Raw genomic sequence first — 20,948 nt, 5'->3', positions numbered from 1 at the left:
ATGTGATGTGGGCTTTTTGTCGGCCCAGTTTGTTTTCTGGGCTTTTACCCACATCCTCTTCTTTTGCGTCCCGTTGTCTTCACTATAACTCCCGGATATTTCCCCCCTAATAACAGCAGACACTTCACCTACCTTATTTGGGCAGCAGTCCCGGCGTTTTAATCCCTTCATCTCCCCCCAATCAGTCTTCTCTCTTTCATTTTCTCCTCGCCCCTTCAGTTCTTCTGTTACACGGCGACCATTCCTCTCCCCCCCCCCCCCCCACCCCACCTCATCCCGCGTCCCCTACCTCGCTCTATCCTGCTCCTGCGGTTCGAGTAAGCCTGTTGCTGTTATCACCACTTGCGGCACATGTTTTTAGCTTCTTACATTTATATGCTTATTTTTTGGTATAGCTTCACTACATCCAATCCTTTATGTGTTTACATGATATGAACCTGTTGCCTTGAGAAGCTTTTTTTTGTGTTTCCACGATGTGTATTTTAGTATGTCATTAGTTAGGTAGCAACATTTTTATGTGTGTAATGTAGCACCAACATTTACCTTTGCCTAGTACTTGTTTTCTGCAAAATAATTTATATTGCGTTGTTTGTTCAAGAGATTGCCCATTTTTCTATAATTATGTAGCACCAACATTAAAGAATCGGAATAACTGGTAATTCTGCATGGAGGGGGAGGAGGGGGTGTTTGCTACCAATTGCTGGTAGGCTACACGTTTTTTAACGTTAATTTTGTTTTCTATTGTAAACCAGGGTCAAGTTATAGGCGGGTCATTTTGAACATTTTTCTGCCCAAAAATGGAGGTACAGTTGTTTTTTGTATAAGCTCCTTCATTTTTTTGTAATCTACAGTCATGTGTAAGTGAGGACATGTCATCCCTTTTCTGATTACTGCCTCTATTTTTTGTGTTGTCTTGTACCATTTGCCTGAAGGGCCCTTGTGCTGTATGCGGGAAGCCAAGCGGACCATGCAAGATTAAACCAAGAGAAAAGAGTTTCTTTTGCATCCACCTCAGCGCGTCATTCGAGGATCATGTGGTATAGTTTTTAAGTTTTTATCCCCTGACTGTTATAGTTTTTAGGCTAGTTTTGTCATATGTCGTATGTAGTACATTTTGATTTTGTTCGAGGATTTTTATGTCGGAATTCATCTGATGATTTTGAATGGGTGTAATTATAGCTTCTAGTTATTGCTTTTGCACTACCCCGCAACTAGAATTGCATGATTTCGGATGGTGCAATTCTAGCTTCCAGTTAGTGCAACCTCATAGTCTATGCGATATGCTCAAATGTCTTATTTGTTTTTGGGCTCTTGTCAAAATAAAGATTTATGCCCTTTCTTAGTTTTGCACCCCCCATCCCCCAAGTACAATTGCATGAGTTTGGATGGTGTAATTCGAGCTCCCAGCTAGCGCAATCCCATGATCTTTATGCATGTTTTTGGTAGGTCCTCCCCGGCGAACTCTAGGGAGTAATTGCAATGAGCTTTTGCATTGCCCCACACCTCGAATTGCATGTTTTGGGATGGTACAATTCTAGCTTCCATTTAGTGCAATCTCATAGTCTCTGCGATCTGTACCAATGTGTTATGTGTGTTTTGAATAACATACTTTAGCTTATTTATGGTTTCATATTTCTGGATTGCATGTCTCGCAAATGCAATTGCAGTGTTTTTGTTTTGTAATTGCATCAAATATTTTATGGTTTCTGGACCTCTAGCCTTGTCCAAATTGCATTTCTCACAAATGCAATTGCAGTGTTTCTGTTTTGTAATTGCATATAATCTTTTATGGTTTCTGGACCTCTAGCTTGTCCAGATTGCATTTCTCACAAATGCAATTGCAGTGTTTCTGTTTTGTAATTGCAGCGATTCTATTTTGTAATACCTTTCTCTTTTTTTGTTTCTTTGCAGACCATCCCTGCTACGCCTGTGAGAAGTTCAACAAGTTCACATCTCACATTGTAACATTGCAAACAAACTAGTTGTTTGATTACACCGTTGATGTTGCTGTCATGGACACCTGTCGTACATGGTAACAAGTGGAAACAATATGTTGATGATCACGGCCTTGCTGCTGGAGACACTCTGACTTTCTTTTTCCCGGAGAAGGATGAAAGCATCTTCATAATTGAATGCACTACTTATAAGGGCGCCATCAAGGACAGAATTGATCAGACAGGTAAGATCCTTTTTTGTTTTCAGATTCAGAATGTTTCTGCTTTTTTTGTATTTTTTGCATGATTCACTGTAAAAATAGCTTATATATATGTATGTGTAGCACATCATTTTTTTTGTATTCTTTTTTGCAGTCTCTCTTGAGGTTTTCAACTTAAATGTTGAGTACAATCTTCAATATGTTTTCTATACAAGGGGTACCTGCCTTTCAAATACTCAGAAAGAGAATCTCTGCAACCAGATCGGAGATAGTGGGTTTGGTGCTGCAGGGTTTTTTGTTCACCAGCTATCAAACACTAACGTCAACAAGTGTCTGGTATGTGTAGTTAAGACTTGTGTGTTTTCCTTTATTTATTTTTGTTTGCTGTATTTTATATCTTTTAATTACTGCAAGATGCCATAGCTTATGCAAATCCGTCCATCCGCCCCAATTTTTGTTGTTGTTTTGTACATTATGCCGTTTACGAAACGCCATAACTTATGCCATAGCTTATGTCTTTTAGGTAATTCAAGCTTTTAGGTATTGCAATTATGTACTTTTGCACTAGCCAGTTACCAGAATTTGCATGTCTGCGACGATGCAATTACAACCCCACGCGAGTGCAATGCAGTTTTTAAATTGGTGTAATTGAAGTTTTAACGTATTGCAATCATGTATTTTTGCACTAGCCAGCTACCAGTATTGCATGTCTTTGGGACGATGCATTTATACAGGTATGCTAGTGCAATGATTTTTGTCTAGGCAATGTGTTTTCGAATTTATTCCAACGGAACCTTCCCGTTTACTAGTTTTGGGTCATCCCTGGTTGTTTATGTGTGCATTTGTAGCTTTTAGTTTGTGCAATCAGACTCTTTTGCACTAGGGAGCAACCAAAATTGCAAGTTTTTCCTGATGCATTACCATACCCAAGCCAGTGCAATCCTGTTTTCTTTAATTTCTGTTGAAAATCATTATATAAGGGATTGTATGTTTTCGAATTCATTCCAACGGAACCACCCTTTTTACTAGTTTTTGGGGCACCCATGTTTTGTTCATGTGTGTAAGTGTAGCTTCTAGTTTGTGCAATCAGATTTTTTTGCACTAGGGAGTAATGAAAATTGCAAGTTTTTTCTGATGCATTTCTGTACCCAAGCCACTGCAATCCTGTTTCTTTTATTTTTAGGTGTTTCTAAGCACTGCAACCAGGTTTTCTTTCATTAGGTTGATTTGTAAGTATAGCTTGTAATCAATGCAAACAGGGGTCCTCTGTGTTTTGGATGTTTTCAGCATCCAGTGTTTTTTAAGTTTTTTTTTCTGTATGGCTGCAACAACAACCTCTAGTAGTTCCAATCTGTATTTTTTTTGCACTAACTAGAATAGATAATTGCATGATATGTTTTGGTGCATTTCTTTATGTGAGGTAGTGCAACGTTTTTTCTAGCCTACGCAATGCATCTGCAGTTAATGCCTCAAGTCTTTTTTGGTTGTTGATCTCAGTTAAATTATCACCACCAGGAAGCTGTTTTTTCTGTTCTGTATTGTAGTTGGTTCATATCTAGACACATGCGGGACAGCGGGAGCACTCTCTTTTTTTTTTTACTTTTGATTTGTGAGCACAGCTTTGTACCTGCTGCAATCAGGTACTTTTTCTTGCAACACATGGGACTATTTTCCTATTTTTATTGCATGTGTTTTACACGGAGCAATTGAAGCTTCCTCTTTTTGCAATCCCACAGTTTCCCCAGACTTTTTTGTTTTTGTGTTATGGCCCCAATAATAATCGATAGTTGTTGCTATCAAGAGAGTTTTGCACTGCTACAGCTACTACAATCGCATGACTGTTGTGCAATGTATATTTGAGGCAGTGCAAGCCTGTACATGTAGCTTACTTTGTGCCCAGCTATAAGCTGCTTTAATTGTGCATGCACTTTTGGTGTGTATGCACTTCATGCTCATTAATGTGTCTTTTTGATCAGGTGTATTTATACCATAGTTATAATAAGTTAGGTTTTTGCACTGTTAAACAAATTGGATTGCATCATCGGCTGACCTGCATTTTTTTGCAGTTTCGAATGACTGCAATCTCAAAAAAGGATTGGCTTAATTTCTGTTTTTCAGTTCTACTAAGTAATGTGCTAATATTCAATGTATCAGAGTTTTTGCATTCCCTTGATACTAATGGTTACTTTTTTATTTCAGAAATTTCCAGAACCAGTTACATCTGCTCTTAGGACAAATAACGAAGGTCAAATGATTATTTATGTGAGGGAGCCAGAGTGTCAATCACAATTTGATTACCGTGTCGACAATGATGGTCGTATGGTAACAGCAGGTTCTAGTTTGTGGAAAGTTTTTGCTGTCAAAGCTAATCTCAAGAGAAGTGAGATCATTTCTTTTCATCTTATTCAAGGAATCGACACGCCTAGTTGTCTGTGCTGAGAAACTGTAAGTAAGTTTGGGTTGTTATCAGGGTTTTGCTAAGCCACATAAACTTGTTTTCTGCAGAGGCTGGGGGGACTCATGATTTTGTGTTTATTTTGTCTGCTGTACCTGTCATTTTGTCTTCTGAAACATGTCCTTCGTCTAAATCCTTAACAGAATCACAACACATGTTCTGGACACCTTGATTTTGTGTGCTACGTCACTGTCATGTCGTGTTTTTTGAATTTTCCTGCTGCGAATTGCTATGCACTTTAATGTTTTATAGATGTTTTGGTGTTTGAGTTCGGCATAACAAATTTTGACTGTTTTTGTGTTCAGAAGCAGGCGCCTGTACGGACTGAACAAAGCAGGCGACTGATTTCACAAAACAAAGTAGGCGACTGAAAATTGTTACAAAAACAGGCGACTGAAAATGCAGACAGAAATAGGCGCCTACTTTCTGGTAACAAATTAGGTGACTACGCAATATACAGACCCAAATTTAAAAGCTCTGAGCATGTGCGCAAGTGTTAAGTTGAGGATTCGGGCTTCCAAAAAAAAAGAGTTGAGGACATGGAATTTCTTCTTATCCGGACTCTTGTTCATTCTGGAAACGATACTTTGATGGGCCGTCCTCAGCCGGCGATGTAGCCTCTTCCCGGACATACCGGGCCCATACCGGGTCTGTTTTTTCTGATAAGGACTGGGGTCGCTGGGAACATAGTTTCCACGACGATCGGCCACAATTTCAGGGACGGGTCATGTCCCGACTTGACATAACACAGCTCAACCTGCTAGCCCCACCCTTTTTACGAGCCACGACCACCGTAATCCGTACTAGTAGTAGCACTGTAGCATCATGGAAATCTTCTAGACGCCCTCAGCAGTCAACATCGTGAGACGCGACATGCATGATGCATCGTCGGCCCAGCTAACTTGGCATCACTCTCATACTATACGTAGTCCTCGCATGCATCTCCATGATCTCATCATCGGTGATGGTAATTCACTCATTCCCCACAGGCGCCTGGTCGTCACTCACTTGGTTACGTCTTATCTGGACTTCGGTAACATCGCTTCTAACCGAGCCTCGACAGGCGAGAAATTCGTCGTATTCATGCCCGTGCTGTTCGCTAACACAACTGACAAAACGCAACAACTCAACATTCCAAAAGACATCATCAGACACACCACCTCGCGATCTGATCATATCATGCCGGCGGCGGCGGCGTACGTGAAGCTAGGATGGCTAACGGCATTCGTCGCATTCAAAACCCAGTCTTCTTTAAGACAAGCCCCCAACCATGCACATCGCCAAACACACTAGTACTCGTCATCTAGTAGTTCCAGGCCTGCCAGTAACTAGGGGATGATGGCTTGCCGAGGAGCACCAAACGGCCGGGGGAATAAGGACGACATCGGCATGGGCGCTAGAGCGCACTTCGTGTTCGTCCCGTTGATGTACCAGGGGCACGTCATCCCGGCGGTGGACACGGCGCTGCTCCTGGCCACCCACGGCGCGCTCGCCAGCGTCGTGGCCACGCCGTACAACGCCGCGCGCATCCGTCCCACGATCGACTCCGCGCGCCGGTCAGGCCTGCCGATCCGGCTCGTGGAGCTCCCGCTGGACTGCGCGGGCGTGGGCCTGCCAGACGATGCCGACGACGTGGACCGCATCCCGCTGGGCCTCGAGCCCAACTACTTCCGCGCCCTCGCTCTCCTCGCGGGGCCCCTGGAACGCCACCTCCGCGCGCACCCGCCGCACCCGACCTGCATCGTGTCGGACTTCTGCCACACGTGGACCGTGGGCGTCGCGGCCAGCCTCGGCGTCCCGCGGCTCAGCTTCTTCAGCATGTGCGCCTTCTGCCTCCTGTGCCAGCACAACGTCGAGCGGTACAATGCCTACGACGGCGTGGCCGACGACAACGAGCCGGTCGTCGTTCCTGGCCTGGAGAAGAGGGTCGTGGTGACGAGGGCGCAAGCCCCCGGTTTCTTCCGGGCGCCCGGGTTCGAGGAGCTGGCCGACGAGATCGAGCGCGCGCGAGCCGATGCCGATGGCGTCGTCATGAACTCCTTCCTGGAGATGGACCCGGAGTACGTCGCCGGCTACTCGGAGGCCAGGAAGATGAAGGTGTGGACCATCGGGCCGGTCTCGCTCTACCACCAGCACGCGGCGACGTTGGCGGCGAGAGGGAACACCGCCGCCGCCACCGTTGACGCGGACGACTGCCTCCGGTGGCTCCAAGGCAAGGAGGCCAACACCGTCTTGTACGTCAGCTTCGGGAGCATCGTGCACGCGGACCCGAAGCAGGTCGTGGAGCTCGGGCTCGGGCTGGAGGCGTCGGGGCACCCGTTCATCTGGGTGCTGAAGAAAGCCGACCAGTACGGCGAGGCGGTGCGCGAGTTCTTGCGTGACCTCGAGGAGCGCATCGCCGGGCGTGGCATGCTGATTCGTGGGTGGGCGCCCCAGGTGCTGATCCTGTCCCACGCGGCGGTGGGCGGCTTCGTGACGCACTGCGGGTGGAACTCGACGCTGGAGGGGATCACGGCGGGCCTGCCGCTGGTGACATGGCCGCACTTCTCGGACCAGTTCTTGAACGAGAAGCTGGCAGTGGAGGTGCTGGGGATCGGCGTGAGCGTCGGGGTGAAGGAGCCGTTGGTGTGGCAGGCGGAGAAGAAGGAGATCGTCGTGGGCAGAGAGGTGGTGGAGGCGGCCGTCAGGAGCATCATGGACGGAGGAGAAGAGGGGGAGGAGAGGAGGAGGAAGGCGCTGGCGTTGTCGGGTAAGGCGAGGGCGGCCGTGCAGGAGGGCGGGTCGTCGCTTGCAAACCTGCTGGATTTGATCAAGCGTTTCGAGGTGGACGCGGGAGACCGCACAACTGAATGAGCGTCGCGCAGCACATGAGAAGTGCAGCAGTTTAGTTTCCCTTAGTTTCACCTTTTTCTTCTCTTCCACAGAAATTCTCGGCGGTGAGATTTGGTGTCCGTGTTAAAAACAGTATGCACATTTCGATCACGGGGAACGGTTTCTTGTCTCTCATGTTCTCCTTCCATCTATTCACTTTGACATACTCCTTCCTTTCCACAAAGATTGATGTAATCCCACTATCTCATATTAAGTGCCGAAATATTACATGTATCTATGCGTATTTTAGTATATAAGTATGTCCTTTTAAAACAAATTTGAGTCACTTAATATGAGAATATGGGACGGATGGAGTATCTGATTCGTTAAGACAAGACTTTTTGCCCAACAATAACTTTATTAATATTTACTCCCACTGATTCATAATAAGTGTCGTTAAATTAGTACGATACAACTTTAGTACAACTTTGTAATAAATCCAACACATACCCTCGAAATCTTTTTTAGATATAAATCCACCAATTTGGACATTGTCGAAGTCCTAACTTCGTCATTTACTATGAATCGAAGGGAGTAATTTATATGATAGGAAACCATAATTATCATCAAGAATTTTTCAAAACGAATCTGTTGATATAGATTTCACGTCTTAATGAACACATATTAATAAGGTATTTTTTTGGTCAAAGTCTTATTTTAGTGAAACCAAATATGCCATCCTTTATGAAAATGTGGGAATAATATTTTCTTCTAAGCTCATGTAGAAGGGCCAAGGAAATATTCGCGCAAAGTCACAATTTGATAGTATTAGTGGTCTTACTATTACTTTTCTTATAATCACTTGTAACTTTGTTTAAACTCAAGCATTCATTAAGGTACAATGCTTTGTATTGTAAACTCAAGAAACTACAAGCAACTCTTAACTAAGGATTTCGATGGAATTTATTAATCTTCTCCATGATAGCAAACTTTAGAACATGAAGTACCGCCAAGCTTTCACTAAGTATAATCAAGCTGGAGCAATGACATCGTCACTCGAACAACTGCATGAACTCTGACTATTTTAAAGAATTTTAGAGAAAAAAACTTTAGCCGCTCGTACAAACAAAAAGGGCCGTGGAAGATCCATTAAAAGTACATGTCATTGAGCCACAAGATTTTCACCAAGACATCAAGGAATTAATATAGAATTATGAAACATCAGACCAACAAAAGCACCAAAAATGCACTAAAAAACTCATCAGATTTATAAGAACGATCATATGAAGAGATAGATCCTAATACTATGCGCAAGATCAGACACATGAAACCTGAGAAGAGAAAACTCATTGGGTTTGTGGACTAGCACATAAGAGAAAGAATCAAGGTACGGCTGCATACATGGGCGGACCAGACGGGTGATTGGGTGGGGTCGGCCCCACCTAATATTTTTTGAGTTTTTTTTCTTAGTAAAAATTATATAAAATAGGAAAAAATTGAAACGCGGTATTTGTCCCACCCAGTATTAAAATTATAATGTTTGTTTCGTCCAATATTAAAAACCTGGGTCTGCCATTGACTGCATAGTTTTGCCTCGCATACCCTAAGTTTTTCTTATAGCTTGCTGCTGCTTCTTTTTTTTTCTCCCTATTTTTGAGTAGTGGTCCTCTTTAATAGCCCATACTAAGAATGTGCCTGTTTATCCCCCTGGTTAGGCAAAACAAGCAGGCCGTATGGCCGTCCAGTTAGCCACAAGGCCCAGGTAGTCAGTTCTCACTGCGGGCAGCAAACAGCCCACAGAATTATTTTTCCTTTTTCTTAAAGAACAGCCCACATAAACCAACGATGACGAGTCCGAAGTCCAAAAGAACGGCCGAAAGCACAATGCAGCCGCACATCCTAGAAAACCATATATTTATTCTACCATAGGTAGGCAGGCAGGGGAGAGAAGCAAGCAAGAAGCACAAAGCGAGCGGGCATTTGACAAATGCCAGAAAATGAACACAAGTCTTCTGGCTCCCCGTGACGTTGCAGTAACTTGTAAACTAGCGAAGGGATGTGTCCAGCTGTAGAGATCCCTGCATGTGCCCGTCTAATATTCTACTCCCCCTTCTTCTAGAAATTTCGCACAGTTTTTTTTTACCTACCTGCCATGCAGCCAGCCGGAAAGGATATTCCAAGTTTCCCCAATAGAAAACTCCTCAAAGCAGGGTTGGGGGGCAAAGACGACCGGAAACTCACACACTGGAGGCCCCCTGCTGCTCTCCAAGTGACGGACGCTACGTTAGGTAAGCGACGGGGACAGAAACAAAATCATTCATCAGCGGGATCACGCAGAGATTACTTATTGGAGTCCGATCGACTGTGTACGGGGCCTACCTTTTGTTTTAGGTCCATGATTTTGCGGTGGTGACGAGCTGCTTCGGGTCAGGAAATAATATTATTATCGGCAGATCGCTAGAACGCGCGACGTGGAGGGCGCCGGGCGGTGTCTCGTTGCCCCCGCCCGCCGCTGCATTATTCAAACCGGGGCATTGCTCTCAAAATGGCATGATAGGGGGTCCCTGCGTGCTGGCGTGGGGTGATAGGCGCCGGGGCGATACAAAAATGGCAGGTCATGCGGTCCACGAGCCTCTCGGTTTGGCGAGAGCAAAAGGGCGAGAGCGACCCACTGGATCGGCCACTCCCGTGCCAACTGAGGTTGTACCACGAGACAGGCCAGATCGACTGCTGCGCCTGCGCCGAGACAGGGGACAGCGGAGCTAGCGAGTCTGACTGACATGTGGCCATCAATCGTACTGACATGTACTCCCGGGGATGTGGTTGAGGTAAGCACGGGGATTAGCTTCAAATTTACAATTAACTTTGTTGTATTTTCTAAAGAAAATGACGGTGTTCAGTGGGCCCTTCGGCCAGCTCGTTTTCAGGTGACCTAAAGACAACTTTGGAGTTATACTTTCCGGTATGGGCGTTAGCCCGGATAACACGACGGCAGGAGATGCACATGCCGGATGCCGTTGCTCGAACTCGTTTCACATGCACACAACACTGCCGCGAGCTCTCCCACGCGAAACGCTGGGATTTTTGGTATATCCCGTCCGTCCGTTCGTCCTGGGAGCGAACCGGATGGGTCCAGCGTTCAGGCTCAGCTTCGGCGGACTGAAAGGCCGCCAGCACTCTGCGCGCGACACGTTGCGCTATCCCCTGTGCCCTGTTACAGGCATTTACTATTCTTACTAGTACGATTGAACACAGAAGCTAAGTCTACGCCCAAAGCTACACACAGAAAACTTAATACTATGACTTTGGGTGAGTATTTCACTGAAGTTCTGTTTTTCCAATACTTGCAGAATAATTGATCAATACCTTTAGTTGGTTTGAAACTAAAATGAAGTTAGATTAAATAATGTTTTCATAAGAAGAGATGCATAATTTCTCTGATCTAAACCATTGTGCAATTGATGATTTCAAGAACGTACGCTTAGTTGGTTGATTGAACGTCAACGCATGAAGTCTAATCGCTCATGTCGTCGCCCCTTCAGATCCCCAAATTACAACTCCTCGCCATATCAATCCCAATGTTTGTTTCGTTTCTGATTCGTTTTTTCCTTTCATCAACAATTTTGCGGTCTAGTTTTAATTGATCAGTAAGTTTTCAGGCCGCGCTTCATGCAACATTGGTACACACCTCCAAGCTGCATGGATTGCACCAGCAACAAGCCAACTAGGCCCAAGTAACCATAAGTTTTTTATTTTTCTTTGGAACAACTGCACTAGGACAAAAGGCCCACGATTTCACGGTTAATTGATCGATTGCACTATTCGATAGTTGTAAACTCTGGACGCGTAAGAAAACTCAGAGGGGGCTCAGTTTTACCATAGTTGTTGGTCAAAGTTTTTTATAACAATCTATGTGTGTCTTACGTATTCGAAAGGAGGGAATATAATAATAAATTACTATATGCCTTGTTACCATTCTCTGTCATATCGCAACCAAAATTTTCTTTTGCCCACTTAGGGCCTCTTTAATTCAAAGGAATTTTATAAGAAATTTGGAAGGTTCTATTCCTAAGGAATTTTTCCTTTATAGCTTGTTTGATTTGCAGGATTTGAAACCATAGGAATATTTTCTATGGAATAGTTATAATTGTACAACAATAATTATGTCATTATTATTTTCGACCCTTCGAATTTGGATGCCGAATTTTGGTTTCTAAAGTCAACAATTAGAGTGAAGTATACGCTTCTACGGTCAGCTTTCGTGACGCCACAACCCATTCTAGAATGATGTGGATGAGCCTAAACGTTCCATGTCTATCTTGCAGTGCTAAATAAGGGTTGCTTACGCGCAAACTTTCGTTCCTTAACTTCTTGTACCTCGTCATACATAGATAGTATCGCCGCTTCGGTGCCGCTTGTTTTTATGCTATATCCAACTACCTCGCTCCAATATAAAATTTGTATAGCACAGTACGAACTATATCCCCATTTTAACTTGAAGAAAAACAGAGTGAACGCGTGAGTAATCTCTTTTTTTTCTTCTCTTCCTGCAAAAACCATTCTCTCTATTTTCTAACACATACCTCAACTTCTGTAAAGAAAGAGAGTGGCAGTCATTTGATGCCCCAAAGGCAGCACCACCGACGAATTTGAGGACCGTTGGTTGATTTTAGGGCTGTGTAGAGTTTGCCCTGTGCGCGGGGCAGTGGCGTGCGCTGTCCGGTGGGGCAGTAATCTAATCCTCTGACCGGCGCCGGGGGCCTTGTCGTCCTCCGGCGGCAGCCACTTTAATGTCCCCGAGGCGACACCTGTCCCTCCTCCCTTCCCTCGCCCCCGCGATCGCCTCCCGTAAAGCCGCACCAACTCTCTCCCAACGCTTTCTCCCCTACACATCCCCCGATGCTCCCCTCCGGTTTTTCTAATCCTTGGATTAGATTTCCCCTTGCTAATTTGGGTATAATACCCCCAAGTAATCACACTCGCCATCCTGTCGCTTCCGCTGCTTCTTTATAAGTCAAGCCCCCCTGCCGCGGCGCTGCTCTTCGTCGGTCGTGTTGGGGAACAGAGACTGCCGCTGCTGCGGAGTTTTGGTGAGATTTGGGGGGAATTTCGGTGGCTTTTGGAGCGGAGGTGGGTGAGGGTTGAGTGGGAGGAGGGAGATGGAGATGCCGGGAGGGAGCGGGGCCCCGGCGCTGGCGAGGCAGGGGTCGATCTACTCGCTGACGTTCGACGAGTTCCAGAGCGCGCTCGGCGGCGCCGGGAAGGATTTCGGGTCCATGAACATGGACGAGCTGCTCCGCAACATCTGGACGGCTGAGGAGTCCAACGCCATAGCGGCTGCCGCGACGGCTACGACGGCCGTGCCGGCCTCCAATGTCGACGCCCAGCCGCCGCAGCCGCAGCAGCAGGCCATCCTGCGGCAGGGCTCGCTCACGCTCCCTCGCACGCTCAGCCAGATGACGGTCGACGAGGTCTGGCGCGACATCATGGGCTTTTGCGACGACGAGCCGGAGGCCCCTGTCCCGGCGCAACTGCCGGCGCAGGCGCAGCGGCAGCCGACGCTGGGGGCCATGACGCTCGAGGAGTTCCTGGTGCGCGCCGGCGTGGTGCGGGAGGACATGGGGGGCCAGACCGTCGTGGTGCCGGCGCGGGCACAAGCTCTGTTCCCTCAGAGCAATGTGGTCACGCCGACCATGCAGGTGGGGAACGGGATGGTGCATGGAGTCGTTGGGCAGGGGGCTGGGGGAGGGATGACTGTTGCGGCGCCGGCGACGCCGGGTGTGCTGAATGGGTTTGGGAAGGTTGAGGGCGGGGATCTGTCATCGCTGTCTCCGGTGCCGTATCCCTTTGACAGTGCGATGAGGGTGAGGAAAGGACCTACCGTCGAGAAGGTGGTCGAAAGGAGGCAGAGGCGCATGATCAAGAACAGGGAGTCAGCTGCCAGGTCCCGCCAGCGGAAGCAGGTGAAGCCTTTGTCCTTCAACTGCAGTGATGTTGCTATCCATTTATCATGCGCCTTTTGCTTAATTATTCCGAAAATATTATCTGAAATCGAACGCAGTGGTGTCCATATTTGGTATCCCCCTCGGTCATGTTGTACTTTATTCACCTGATCCGCCACTTCTAGACTTCCAGTTTAGCTGATGGGTATTAGTTTATGTCCAAGTAGCCACTGAAAATAGCAAGTTGGAGTTGTTAAATATTGTGGAACCCAAGAGGAGAAGAATCTATGCATGAATCGTCATTCAAGTTGACCTTCTTAGATTCAGGAAGACATGGATAACTTCGTTCATTTTGGAAGTGCTCTTTAGATATTGCAGTGTCATGTGTTTTGTTATATCTTCCATCTTCTGTCGCCGTGGTAGTGATACCGTGCTAATTGCGAGTCTTAAAAACAAGTCAGTAAGACCAATGACGAGAAGTATTGTACTTTTTGGTGAATTTTGTTATAGGCTAGCGTAGGATAATAAGTCTCTTTCATGTGCATAAGCTATGCTGCCATGATGAACTTGTACCACTAGATAGACTATAAACTTCTGTGTTGCAGCCAAAGCAAGCTGAAGTCTATTTGATATCACTAATGAATCTCAAATAGTTCGAGAACAGTTCTGCTTATTATTGTAAGTTAGACACTAAGATAATTTGGATAAACTTAGGTTTGAGCCTTCTGATATATGACAGGCTTATATAATGGAGTTGGAAGCTGAGGTGGCAAAACTGAAGGAGCATAATGAGGAATTACAGAAAAAACAGGTAAATTGATAGTAGCTTTGATCCTGGTATACACATTGTTTATTTACTTACCAAGCGATTCCTGTAATCAGTTAGTGGTCCTTAGTTAATCTTGATTGTGGACAATTCTGAAGCTTTCTTTTGTTACAACGATTGTCACAATTTATCTGGGGAGTTTTAGTTTCGGGAAACTTGTCCGGAGATTTGAGTTTATGGTTTCTCCCCAAATAATGCTTGCATTATATTATGGTTGCAAGTTTTGTTATATGAATTTTGTAAAGCTGTTGTTGTTTCGGGTACAATACCATGTAACATTTGCTAGTTCTGGCACTCTATTCTGTGCATTTACTGGTCGATTGTTTTCTGTTGATTATGAAATATCGATTCCACTTTGTATCATGTTTTCTGTGATTAACAGAACTAGAATTTCCTTGTCTTTATTTCACCTGGATGTAACATTATCTATAGATTGTCAGTATCACATTCTTAAAAATGTGGCCTTCTAGGATTATCACTACTTTTATTTTATCCAAATTCGAAATTATATGTTTTGTTAAACTTCAACATTAAGTTAAAGATTTTAGATCAGCTGGTTACATTTCATTTATGTTGCATTTATTCCTTTTAAATTTCTGATAAAATAGTCTAAGATGCTATTTTAATTTCTTTTTTGCAGGTGGAAATGCTAAAGGAGCAAAAGAATGAGGTAATTGTCCTCCATTTTGTAGAAAGTACTGGTGTTATGAATACATTCTTTGTTTGGTCTCATTGTTGTGGAAGTACCAGCATGCAATTCTGCTACCTAACCTTGTTCTGATCACTACTGCAGTTTCTTTTTTGGATTGAATCTCTGCCTCAATCCACAATTTTTCTTGTCAACACGCAAGATGTTCATTAGCCAACTAGCCCCCTAAGTCCACTCCTGTAACCAGTCCTCGAAAACCAAAATGTTATTTTTTCTGCGAGAATCCCTAAAATTGATTATTGCTTTTCCATAGAATGTTCAGGGATTTGGTCTATTCATATCATATGTTCAGTCTAAGGTGCGTACATTCGCAGCAGCATAGTCATGCATGCATAGATTCAAGCACTTTATATAATAAAAATCCTCCAAATCTGCTAAACTTGTTATTCAAAGACTTAGAAATTGGTTGATTGTGAGGTGAAGTTGGCAATTTTTGATATATACTCAGTGGCGGACCCAGGATTAGGACATGAACGGGGCTAAATATTAATGGAAAAAATCATAATTAATTCGTATCCAGACGCATAAGTATACTTTGATATGAACATATATTCAGTGCTTGAATACACAAAATCCACGTCAGTTAATTTAGGACGGAGGGAGTAGCAAAAATTATGCACAGTTAGTTTAATGTTTTGCTGACTTTAGAAGTAGATGGACCGGATGTGCAGTGAATCAGGGTCCTCCTACAGGATGCTGTGTCTTGTATATCATCAACTGATCACAGGAAATTGCAATCACCGTAGCACTAGCCCTTGTCAATTTGGACAAAAGTCCAGGGCTAAAGCTGTTAGATGCTAGATGAGCCATGACCAGGGCTACAGCCCAGGTAGCCCTGGGTATAGATCCGCCCCTGTATATACTAGTTTTGTGTGCATTAGTTATTGGTAACTTCCAGAGTCATAATATCAGTTGGACTCAGGTTTTCCAGTAACTGGTGAGGTTACCAGTTCATGTATACGTCCTAGTAGACCTAGGTTCCATACTTTTGGCGATTGTAGACATGCCAGTTGCCAACTCTCTGGCATCAACTACTAATCTTTGCCTTGGAGGTTCTTTTTATCAAATGTTCTGTTGCCATTATCTGAGTACTAAGACATTGTATGAGTTAGGTTACAGTGTTTCATTTGGAATATCCATGAGTCCATGATTCTAGGACATACTCCCTCCGTTCCTTAAATTAGGGCGTATATTGTTTTCTTCGACCGAGCCTTTGACTAAGATTTAGTCTATTAATATATATTTTTTGTGAAATAAAATCGGTATCATTAGATTCGTATTCAAAATTACTTGTTTATGATTATATCGCGTAAGTCACACGTTGATGGAGTAATCTTTGGTCAAACGCTTGGTCAAAGAAAATAATATAGGCCTTAATTTGAGGAACATAGGGAGTATAAACCTGAGCATAGAGAATTCCAAGTGAGTCATACTCGGATAAAACCTATCTCTTCAGTTTGCAGAACCCATTGACGGTAACAAGATCTAATGTCACTGTTTTGTGAATAGAATTTTGCTTTAATAATTGGTACATCATGTGTACAAACACAATTTTTAAACCATGCAAAAGGTGAAGATTAAAACTAACATTTATCATATGTGTTGTTTGGTGGTAATCACCTCCTGCTTTCTTGGCCAAAAACTGATTTAATTGGAAACCCAATTACTATGGCTCAGTTTGGCATTGCTGAACTGTGCTGTGCTGAACTTATTTTATAATTTGCTGTGGAAAAATACACACAAAAGTAGGGAAAAGTTGGTTAGCCAAACACAAAAATAGAAAAGGCAGGTGAAAAAAAACGGGATTATGGTAATCCACCGCAATGCCAAACGGAGCCTATGTCTTCCTTAAGTTTTTCCCAAAAGCAGGACTACATTGTACTCCCTCCGTCCCATATTAAGTGACTTTCTATTGCATGTATCTAGATGCTTTTTAGGCATAGATACATCCATCTTTGGACAAATTTGAGTCACTTAATATGGGACGGAGGAAGTAGATAATTTAGGTCCTTTTTTTCAGTACATGGTACCTACATAAGAAGTGATTAAATGCCCGAAATCACAATGGTTACAACTACAAGTAGACATGTTCGGAACTATGTAATGGATTCTTCTAGCAACAAATTCTTAGAAGATTTCTAGTATTGCACGGGAAATATATTTGCGAAGAAGGTCCTAGAAGAAAATCAAGGATGAGTATGGCCGAGGTATTGTAGAGGACTCTAGACTGACAGGTGTTTGGTGGTAATCACCTCCTGCTTTGATTGGCCAATAACTGATTTAATTGGAAACCCAAATACTATGTCATCCTTAAGATTCTCCCAAAAGTATTGACTACAATGTAGATAATGTTGGTCCCTTTTTTCAGTACATGGTTCATATATAAGAAGTGATTAAATGTCCAAAAGCACAATTGTTACAACTACAAGCAGATATGTTGGGAACTATGTAATGGATTCTTCTAGCAATAAATTCTTAGAAGATTTTCTAGTATTACAAGGGAAATATATTTGCCAAGAAGGTCCTGGAAGAAATCAAGGATGAGTATGGTCGAGGTATTTTAGAGGACTCTAGACTTGGACAGGTGATCCATAGATATGTCCTTGCTGTTATAGTGTGCCAGTTTTGAAATTTTCAATCCTGAGCCTGAGAAGCAACTTCAGCTGTTGATAGAGTCAATGCGACAGTCTGGAGTGAAGGGCTTCATGTCTACAGTACGCAATGCATAACTCAACTTTATTCTGGAGAAAATGAGACCCTTTCGAGTTATTCACGGCTTGCCGCCCTGATGGATCTCGGCCTTGTTCGCTTGCCTCAGTTCTCCATTGCCGGCCCCATCCTGGATGTGCATGCGGACGCTATCAGTACATGCGCAGACTTGTGCTACCAGAGCGAGGCAGCTCGGGACATGCGATAGCACCTAGCAGCCATGTGAGACCTCCTGATCCTGTCCATTCATCCCCATCCTTATTTTAGCTCGACCTGGAGTCTGGAGAAGGCAGGGCACGATGGTGCGGAAGATAGAGACAAAAGGAGAGTAACTCCAGAATGGAGAAGATCTGGAACTTGAAGAAGCAATGGGAAGCCTGGGGAAGATGAGTATGTGTGGGCGGTGATTAAGGCTTTGGGGTGAAGTCAAGAGAACCAGGTAAATCTGCTTGTTGAGTTGCTGATGTCTCCAAGGCTTCACAGGATCTTCTACAGCCAAACGTCATATCCATTAGTACAGAATAGATCAGAGTTGACATTAGTATGGTAGTGTCTCCTCAATTAGAGTATAGCACTAACCCACATGTATGTTTTCTTCAAATTCATGTGCAAACTTTATATCCATGAATTGAACTTTGGATGTTCTGTGCAAATATAGCGTATAGTAATAATAACCATATACTAACAAATAGAGTGTCTAGCAGAACCTCCTCAGAGCATAAACTATCATAAACCACCTTGCCAATTGCCACAGTAAAGATTGAGATGTCTTGCGGAGAGAAGAGAGTTAGAGTGTGAAAGTGTAACCACCCAAAGAGTGTATGCTTCAGCTGTATCAGGATTGTTAGTAGTGAAGAGTTTGAGTTACCCGTCTGTTGTAAGAGTTGATATCCCTAATAAAACCCATATTTCTTGGTTGATTTGTGATTTGGAAGGAGGGGGCTAATGCTCGGTTTTGCTGCCTGAAAGACCACAGTTAGCATTATCATATGGATATCAACAAAGCACCAATGGTGCCAAATTTCTATAGTAGATAGTAATGTCCCGTAATATCTTTATTTGTATCTGCGTATCTTTCACTAGATAATGCCATGAATCTGCTAGTGGGCTTCATTTATCTACTCAACTTTTTCACTTGAACTTTTGAAAAATTGCTGCATCTTCTTTTTATACATAGCTGCATCCTTATTCTATTCAGATGAAACGTATTAGTACTTTTCATTTTTCTACAATCTACTTTATTTTTAGCTAATTATTTCAAGTTTTAACTAAGAATTCTCTGAAGTCTCAATCATATTCTTTTGTTACCTAATTATTTCAAGTTTTAACTAAGAACTCTCTGGAGTGTCAATTAGTATTCGCAAATAGAATGCAAGCCCAAACTAAGTCAACTTAGTGCATGTCATGGAAATCCATGAATAGAGTTTGCTCTATTCGAATCTTATTCCAGATATAAAACCACATTACTCCTGTTCATCATGGAGGTGGAAAAATGCATTCCTTTTGCTGAAGTTTACCTGATTTTGAATTGAACTGAGATGTATACTTGTGCCCTGACACTTATTTTGTTGCTGTAGACCTGTACTAACTATATCTATGGTGCTCCTGACTGATGTGTAGCAATTAGGAAAAGGTTTCTCGCTATGGAAATCCTTTTGCTCACAGAATTCTATTTTGAATGGACAGGTTGTAGAGAGAATCAGCCAGCAACTTGGACCAAAGGCAAAGAGATTTTGCTTGCGACGTACGCTGACCGGTCCATGGTAGCCTGAAGGTCATACAACTTTGACAACAGTTGAGATGGTTGGCTTCCTTAGATGTAAAACCAGTGTATATATCATATGAAGTCAGAATCTCCAGTTACCGCAGTAGACCGCAGCTTCACCCCTACTCCTTCGTTGATCTTCCAGTTTCTTTAGTTCATTCCTGGTGGCACTTACTTCCTAGGTTTTAGCTTGTCTGTCTTCGAATGAACAAAAGAGAACTATCTAATCTGTTTAATTCCCTATCTATTTGGCATGACAGAATCATGCATGCCATTTGTCTTTGCTGGATGCAGCCGTGCAGCTGCTTGGTATGTTGTTGAGTTCAGATACCATCCTGTGATAGTTCAGTGATTACCCCGTAGTGGTAGATCATTTGGTTTCACTGACCTGCCTGTAATTGCAGTTCACAGTTACTCATAAATGCAGGCGCTGACCTGCCTGTAATCTGACTTTACAGTCCCCTTTCTTGGCGACGTTAATGATAAATGAACAAAGCATGTAGCTGCTGTGCTTGGTTAATAATGTCATTTGGTAAATCCTTATGAATGTTTGTATCGGATATCAGAACAGCGTGGAAAATCTGAGTATACTACGAAGATATATATCATGACAAATTTAATAAACTAATTTAGAAGTGCGATGTCCGTGGTTCCGGTAGGATGTAAAAGTCGCTGAAATCATGACCAAGACACTGAGAGTACCAAGGAAATCGAAACCATCTGAAGTTTGGTTCTTGCAAACAAAACCGTGCAATCATCAAAGGCCCTGCTGCTACCACTTGGAAAAGGGCACTATTATTTGCCACAAACGGAGCCCGGGTGCTTCCATACTGAGTTTTTTGGACTCAGTAAAAAAAAGTTTAGGAGACTCACTTTCGAGATGATGGGATCCACCAACCAAGGTGAAAAACTCGGAAACCGAACTCCATCTCCAACCGGGCCTCCCAAAGGCAACCAAACGCAAAATGGGACGCCGGTTCTAAAAACCCCAACTAGCACACTTTCCTAAATTCAAAAAGTAGCCGGCGTGGCCCGAAAATTTAGCCGGCGCCCCTAGGCCGCTCCTTACTCAAGGGGGGCTAGCGGGGGCGCTGGCTGAAGCTGAAAAGTAGTGCGTGCCACCATTGTCAGTGAGAGAAATCAAATTTAAGAGGCTAACGTTTGGGGGGTGCGGCTGGGTGCCGGCTTCATCCCAAACGAATTGCTTGCGCCGGCGCCCCCCATACGGCCATGCGCCGGACGATTTATGGCGAGACGAGTGGTGACGTGGTTATGGCTAACCACGTACTCGACTCGAGTATACCCTGTACAGCCCAGCTGGGCCCACAAGAAAGCCTATTTCGACTCCAGGAATCTACATGCCAAATCCTGCGACTCAAGACAAGGAATGTTAATTAGAGTATATCTCTCCATTGTAACCGACTTGGACTCTACCTGAGACCTGAGTTCCTGCATATATAAAGGACCAGGAGGGAGAGCCAAGAACACACCTCAAGCTTAGATACAAGACGCCTGGACGCACTCGACGACTCGGTGCGTTTAGACTCTGCGGCACCCCATTGTAATCGACTCATCA

General features: G+C 44.0%; 3 protein-coding genes across 4 annotated transcripts; all 3 read left to right on the top strand.

Annotated features, from left to right (window-relative positions):
- The first annotated feature begins 224 nt into the window (after nt 1-224).
- LOC100826525 lies at nt 225-4,776 on the top strand. Of its 2 annotated transcripts, XM_014896543.2 has the most exons (6): nt 225-317; nt 753-803; nt 933-1,037; nt 1,912-2,179; nt 2,310-2,491; nt 4,355-4,776. In XM_014896543.2, exons 4-6 carry the CDS (start codon nt 2,002-2,004, stop codon nt 4,592-4,594), a joined length of 600 nt encoding a protein of 199 aa, XP_014752029.1. In that variant the 5' UTR covers nt 225-317; nt 753-803; nt 933-1,037; nt 1,912-2,001; the 3' UTR covers nt 4,595-4,776. The 2 variants fall into 2 exon arrangements, with proteins under 2 accessions (XP_014752029.1, XP_003564109.1); XM_003564061.3 differs by lacking the exons at nt 225-317; nt 753-803 and having other exon boundaries at nt 836-1,037.
- A 1,029-nt stretch (nt 4,777-5,805) lies between these two features.
- LOC100827332 (UDP-glycosyltransferase 73C6) lies at nt 5,806-7,592 on the top strand. Its single transcript, XM_003560884.4, has one exon. It carries the CDS (start codon nt 5,946-5,948, stop codon nt 7,461-7,463), a length of 1,518 nt encoding a protein of 505 aa, XP_003560932.3. The 5' UTR covers nt 5,806-5,945; the 3' UTR covers nt 7,464-7,592.
- A 4,604-nt stretch (nt 7,593-12,196) lies between these two features.
- On the top strand, nt 12,197-19,895 carry LOC100825896 (bZIP transcription factor 46). Its single transcript, XM_003564059.4, has 4 exons — nt 12,197-13,384; nt 14,103-14,174; nt 14,830-14,859; nt 19,294-19,895. The coding sequence occupies exons 1-4, from the start codon at nt 12,581-12,583 to the stop codon at nt 19,372-19,374; spliced, it is 987 nt and encodes a 328-aa protein (XP_003564107.1). The 5' UTR covers nt 12,197-12,580; the 3' UTR covers nt 19,375-19,895.
- The last annotated feature ends 1,053 nt before the right edge of the window (nt 19,896-20,948 follow it).

Source organism: Brachypodium distachyon, chromosome 1 (genome assembly GCF_000005505.3).
Source record: "Brachypodium distachyon strain Bd21 chromosome 1, Brachypodium_distachyon_v3.0, whole genome shotgun sequence".
Taxonomy (NCBI): domain Eukaryota; kingdom Viridiplantae; phylum Streptophyta; class Magnoliopsida; order Poales; family Poaceae; genus Brachypodium; species Brachypodium distachyon.
The sequence above is the reverse complement of the archived record's forward strand: the minus strand, read 5'-3'. Positions and strand labels throughout refer to the sequence as shown.

What these genes read in the sequence shown, in the direction of transcription:
- LOC100827332 (XM_003560884.4), top strand. Translation starts at nt 5,946, where the DNA reads ATGATGGCTTGCCGAGGAGCACCAAACGGCCGGGGGAATAAGGACGAC.
- LOC100825896 (XM_003564059.4), top strand. Translation starts at nt 12,581, where the DNA reads ATGGAGATGCCGGGAGGGAGCGGGGCCCCGGCGCTGGCGAGGCAGGGG. An exon ending in GGTCCCGCCAGCGGAAGCAG is followed by an intron (nt 13,385 to 14,102) that starts GTGAAGCCTTTG and finishes GATATATGACAG; the next exon opens with GCTTATATAATGGAGTTGGA. An exon ending in TAAAGGAGCAAAAGAATGAG is followed by an intron (nt 14,860 to 19,293) that starts GTAATTGTCCTC and finishes TTGAATGGACAG; the next exon opens with GTTGTAGAGAGAATCAGCCA.
- LOC100826525 (XM_014896543.2), top strand. Translation starts at nt 2,002, where the DNA reads ATGTTGCTGTCATGGACACCTGTCGTACATGGTAACAAGTGGAAACAA. An exon ending in GGACAGAATTGATCAGACAG is followed by an intron (nt 2,180 to 2,309) that starts GTAAGATCCTTT and finishes TCTTTTTTGCAG; the next exon opens with TCTCTCTTGAGGTTTTCAAC. An exon ending in CTAACGTCAACAAGTGTCTG is followed by an intron (nt 2,492 to 4,354) that starts GTATGTGTAGTT and finishes TTTTTATTTCAG; the next exon opens with AAATTTCCAGAACCAGTTAC.